At 40.9% G+C, this 6,089-nt stretch overlaps 1 protein-coding gene across 11 annotated transcripts in view; it reads left to right on the top strand.

Moving 5' to 3' along the window:
* KIF13A (kinesin family member 13A) overlaps positions 1-6,089 on the top strand; it is a 225,297-nt gene that overhangs the window by 126,810 nt on the left and 92,398 nt on the right. For all 11 annotated transcript variants that reach the window (XM_017521644.2, XM_037736015.1, XM_017521643.2 and 8 more), the window contains exons 7-9: positions 3,141-3,228; positions 4,714-4,848; positions 5,694-5,806. In XM_017521644.2, the coding sequence (XP_017377133.1) occupies positions 3,141-3,228; positions 4,714-4,848; positions 5,694-5,806 (336 nt within the window). The remainder of the gene's footprint in view (positions 1-3,140; positions 3,229-4,713; positions 4,849-5,693; positions 5,807-6,089) is intronic.

The raw sequence follows: 6,089 nt of genomic DNA, 5'->3' as shown, positions 1-6,089 counted from the left end.
AGACTCCATCTAAAAAAAAAAAAAAAAAAAAAAAATTGTGCTGATTTACAAATAATATCTATTTATGGAAAATTTGGAAAATAGGTAAAGTATAAAAAGAAATAAATATGACCTATAATCTCACCATTCAAAAATCACCACTAAGGCCAGGAGTGGTGGCTCATGCCTATAATCCCAACATTTTGTGAGTCTGAGGTGGGTGGATTACTTGAGGTCTGGAGTTTGAAACGAGCCTGGCCAACATGGTGAAACACCATCTCTACTAAAAAATACAAAAGTTAGCCAGGCGTAGTGGCAGGCACCTATAATTCCCAGCTACTCAGGTGGCTGAGGCAGGAGAATTGCTTGAACCCAGGAGATTTGGCAGTGAGCCAAGATCGTACCACTGCATTTCAGTCTGGGCTGGAGTGAGACTCCATCTAAAAAATAATGATTACTGTTACTACTTTGGTGCATTTTGTCCAAAATTGTGGGTGACAAGGAAGTGACCCAATCAAAGAAAACATTTACATTTACATTTAACATGCCATTAACTATTTAATGCATAAAAAGAACATTTATAACACCTGTAAGGCATAAAGAGTAATAAAAACAAATGCCTACCTACATTTGGCTTAGCCAAAAGTACTCTGCCAATAAATTAATCAATTAATTAATTAAAATAAATGGAACATGACCCATAATTGTGAAGCTCACTATATGTTCCTCTTGGTTCCATTTTCTACCCCTCCGCAAGGTAACTACTATTGTGAATTTTGTGTTTAGCATTGTCTTACTCGTCTTTAGCATTTACAAATAATTTTGCACAATTTTTAACTGTGTGTGACATAATATATGTGTGCTTTGGTGATTTGTTCCCCCCACCATGATTCATTTATTCTTATACTTGAAGTGCTAATGCATTTTTGCTGTCATCTAGCATTTAAATGCCTGATTATATCAATAATTCATCACTTCCCCTGTTTTTTGTGTGGTTCCTGCTTTTATCAATATAGTGCTGCTCTGAAAGCATTGTTTTGCAGGCCTCCTGGTATAGGCGCAGGAGTTTCTAGGTAACACATTTAGGGGTGGAATTGTAAGTCACAAAATACTGAATCTCCCAACTTTATTCAGTAGTGCAAAGTGGTTGTACCGGTTTCTACACCCACCAACAGTGTACAAGAATTTCAGATATTGGACACCATCACAGGCACTTGATCTTATACTAGATTTACTTTTTCTTACTGCTGAATAGCATTATAGAATCTCTGGCAAGCAGAGTAATCTCTGTACTGGATCATGTGCATTTAAGTAGCTCATTGCCACACTGAATTCTTCATCTTTGAAATAAAGGTGGTAGGCTGGGCACGGTGGTTTATACCTGTAATCCCAGCACTTTGGGAGGCCAAGGCGGGCAGAGCACAAGGTCAGGAGATCAAGATCATCCTAGCCAACATGGTGAAACCCCATCTCTACTAAAAATACAAAAATTAGCCAGGCGTGGTGGTATGTGCCTTATGTAATCCCAGCTACTCGAGAGGCTGAGGGATAAGAATTGTTTGAACCCAGGTGGCAGAGGTTGCAGTGAGCCGAGATCGCGCCACTGCACTCCAGCCTGGTGGCACAGCAAGACTCTGTGTCAAAAATGAATGAATGAATGAATGAATGAATAAATAAATAAATAAATAAAATAAAGATGGCAAAGCCTACTTTGTAGAGATGTTATGAGATTAAATGGCATAACTGCAAAGTGCTTCAGGGAATAGTGCCAGGATGCATTCAGTGATGATTCTTAGCTCCTTTTCCTCATCTATTAGTGATGCTACACATTGACTCTTAACTTGAAAGGTGATTAATATCTGTTGCCATGAAAAAGATGGCATATACAATATGATCAGTATAGACATAGCTTTGCTTTTAATCCCCATTGTCTTTTGATAAACTGTTCAAATGGGTTCCAAACCAGGTTTGTCATTTAAAAATTCAAAAAAGCTTTAAAATTTTTATTAGCAGAACCAATTCTAAATAGGACAAACATCAGTAATTATAAACAAGGTCTGTACTATCATCTCACTTTCTGTATAAAAAAGTGTAAGCATAGAAGTCGCATAAACCAACGCAGACTTGAAGTAAAGTTTGAACGTTTTAACACTGTTTACTACTAATTCAGAAATTTTGACCGGGCCATGTGGCTCACATCTGCAATCCCAGCATTTTGGGAGGCTGAGGCGGGAGGCATTGCTTGAGCCCAGAAGTTCAGGACCGGCTTGGGCAGAATAGTGAAGCCACATCGCTACAAAAAACATACAGATTAGCTAGGCGTAGTGGCATGGGCCTGTAGTCCCAGCTACATGGGCAGCTGAGCTGGGAGAATTACCTGAGCAGGAGGTTGAGGCTATAATAAGCCAGGGTCATGCTACTGCACTCTAGGCTAGGCAACAAAATGAGACCCTGTCTCAAAAAGTAAATACAATTTTAAGACATTATCCACCAAGAATATGCTTATTTATGAAATAGACTAAAGATTAAATTTGGCCGGGCGCGGTGGCTCAAGCCTGTAATCCCAGCACTTTGGGAGGCCGAGGCGGGTGGATCACGAGGTCAAGAGATCGAGACCATCCTGGTCAACATGGTGAAACCCCGTCTCTACTAAAAATACAAAAAATCAGCTGGGCATGGTGGCATGTGCCTGTAATCCCAGCTACTCAGGAGGCTGAGGCAGGAGAATTGCCTGAACCCAGGAGGCGGAGGTTGCGGTGAGCCGAGATCGCGCCATTGCACTCCAGCCTGGGTAACAAGAGCGAAACTCCGTCTCAAAAAAAAAAAAAAAAAAAAAGATTAAATTTGATCTGGCTTGTTCTTTGCTTCACTTTTTCCCCAACCTTTCCCAAAGTATAACTGACAGCCTAACCCAGTAAGGTTTGCAACTAAAGATAGAATGTTTCAAACAGTAACTTACTTTGAGTAGAAATCAGAGTGTAAAACACATTTCTCATGTGCAACATTGTTTTGCTAATCCAAATAAAGTAGCTTTTAGATTAGTTGGGGGGAGGAGTCATTAAAAAATTCTTTTGAAATTGTTATCTTGGTTACTGTGTACTTAAAGAAAAGCTTCCAACTTTGGTCTGATTCAATTTATTCCTTTTTCCTCCCTCCCACAGGAGTAGACAGTCTCTTAAAGTTCGAGAACATAAAGTTTTGGGACCATATGTAGATGGTTTATCTCAACTAGCTGTCACTAGTTTTGAGGTAAGTCATTTTTTTACAAATGTGAATCAAAGCTGACTATAAATCAAAGTGTGTAAGTGATATTGGATATATTTTATGTGGATGCCTTACAGCACAGTGATACCACTCAGGGCCTCAGAAACCCAATATCAGCACACTGCAAACAGAGAGGAAAAGGGCATTTAATCACACTCCTTCAAGCTGCTTTGTCGTGAAGGCTTTACAGTATGGCCGAAAGGCCCAGTGTTTTGAGGTTGCTGTGAATTTTCACTAATGCTACTCTGCTACAACTGTTCTCCACTGATGCCAATGACATCGTTCTAGACACGTGCTAGTCTAAACAGTCTTTGGCAATTAGTGCAGCGCTTTCTTTTTGGCAGGCTCACCTGCCTTGGTTGCTGTCCCTTCTGGCTCTTCTGTTTTTCTGAATCACTCCTCTTGCCATTGACCAGCCTATTTTCCTTTATATTTACTCTTTGACGTGTATGTCTTGTTAAGATCTGACTCAAGATTCTGCTTCCATTTCTACAGTCATTGCTTTGGAAATCTCATAACACAAACTACTGTCTTTGTTGCTAAAGAATGTGAATGAATGAGTGGATGCATGGAGGAACAAGCAAAGCCCTGCACTTACTTTGTGCTGTCTGTGGGATGTGGCTGACCCATTATCACCCCAGACTTAGTGTGGCTAGAACTAATCTATGCAGTGACTCTCCAGCCATTCAAATCAAGATACATATAGAATTGCTCTAATCAGAAATAGAGCACAGTGATCATTTTAAAAACATTTAGATTCTGAAATGATGGATACCTTTTTCGTTTAAGGTGCTAACTCAGCCCCTTCACCGAGGTCTCTTGTTCTTCACTCAGTGTGGTCAGTGTCGATGTTATCCTGTCACTTACTAGTAGGAGCCAGGGTGCTCTTCATTTGTGTCCCAGTTCTACCTCTTACTGGATGTGGGGAAAGTGGCTTGACCTCCACAAATTTCAGCATCCTTGTGTGTAAAATCAAGAAAATAAAGTTCACTCAGCAAATGTTTCCTAAGACCCCATAGGCTCCAGGTGTTCTAGGAGCAAGTGTACAAAGTTGAATAAGAAGATACGCTGCCATGGGGGAGCCACAGTGTTGGAGGAGGCAGGCAGACAGCAGGCATCAGTGAGTTGGTAAGCACAGGAGAGTTAGTTAAATAAAGTCACTGCTGTTACTGATTATCAGAGTGCTCGATAAATATTAGCTACCCCAGGAACCCGAAAAGGACAGGGACTCAGCTGAGAAAGAAGATAATTGGGAATTGGAAAAAAGAATGAGGGAAACATTTCATACATTAGAAAGCCCTGAGTGAGGTGGACACTCAAACCATGCTTAATGGAGGAGCGGCAGGGAGGTTTTTATGGAAGGGAAGTGACAAAGGCATCAGAGGAATCATAATTAATACATACACCTGGTCTGCAGGACTGCATTCTCGTGTTTTGGCTTATGGTCTTTTCCTTATGCTTTGCCCCTAGGATATTGAGTCATTGATGTCTGAGGGAAATAAATCTCGAACAGTCGCGGCTACCAACATGAATGAAGAAAGCAGCCGCTCCCATGCTGTGTTCAACATCATCATCACGCAGACACTTTATGACCTGCAGTCTGGGGTGAGGGATTGGGCAGAACTTGGGCAGGGGGGTGGGTGGAAGAACTGAAAGTGTCTACATAGGTGAAGTCTTTCATGGTTGGGTTCTATGGCTGAGAATTGTATGTTGGCTCTTCTGCTTACTAGATGAGCTACTTTGCTTAAATCATTTAATTTGGTAGGTCTTCCTTTATATTTGACTTTTTAAAAAATTGGATTTTGGCCTGGTGTGGTGACTCATGACTGTAATTCTGGCACTTTGGGAGGCTGTGGCAGGAGGATTCCTTGAGGCCAGAAGTTCACAACCATCCTGTACAATATAGCTACACCCAGACTCTACAAAAGCAAAAAAAGAAAAATAATTGTATTTTTTGTGCAAAGTCCCTAACAAGTGTGATGATATCACCATACAGCTTTTAATATCTATCCTTTCATGCTGAAATTCCCATGGAAACAAATAACTCAGCTTCATAGTCATTGAGGGATATTAAAGAGGACACCACAACCTTTAGCCTAAAACCTTTTTTCAGAAGAAGAAGGATTTGACCTGAATGTGCAGAAATTCTCATGTCCTAATATTTCCTCATAGGCATGTAAAATCTCTAGCATTCTGACTATATTCTGGAAAGCTGGGTGTACTTGCTACCCAGGTGCAAAACAAAAATGCTACATTTCCACACCAATTTAAATTTTAACTATGAACTTCATTGCTAGTTCAAATAACTCTTCTGACTGTTTAAAAACTTAAGAAATTTGCCATGTGAGAGCGGGGTGGATTGCTCAATTATAGTGCTAATATATATGTAGACATCCATTTGGCTTTTTGCATTGATAAGTTTTTTTCTCTCTCTTGTTTTCTATAACTAGAACTCTGGGGAGAAAGTCAGTAAGGTCAGCTTGGTAGACCTGGCGGGTAGCGAGAGAGTATCTAAAACAGGAGCTGCAGGAGAGCGACTGAAAGAAGGCAGCAACATTAACAAGTAAGGTGGCTGGTGCCAGAACAGCCTGGGTGATTTCCTTCTGGGGGGGATTTGTTGCATTATGAGGGTCAGATGGTTCTTATGCACAGGTTGTTCAAAGTCCGTACAGCTTTAGGAAACAGGGTTGAAGACAAAAATAACCTGTGTCTATTAAGATGTATGAGGTTTTTAGCCAGGCACGGTGGCTCATGTCTGTAATCCCAGCACTTTGGGAAGCCAAGGCAGGCGGATCACCTGAGGTCAGGAGTTTGAGACCAGCCTGGCCAACATGGCAAAACGCCAT

This window comes from Cebus imitator, unplaced genomic scaffold, assembly GCF_001604975.1.
Source record: "Cebus imitator isolate Cc_AM_T3 unplaced genomic scaffold, Cebus_imitator-1.0 Scaffold21, whole genome shotgun sequence".
NCBI lineage: Eukaryota > Metazoa > Chordata > Mammalia > Primates > Cebidae > Cebus > Cebus imitator.
The sequence above is the reverse complement of the archived record's forward strand: the minus strand, read 5'-3'. Positions and strand labels throughout refer to the sequence as shown.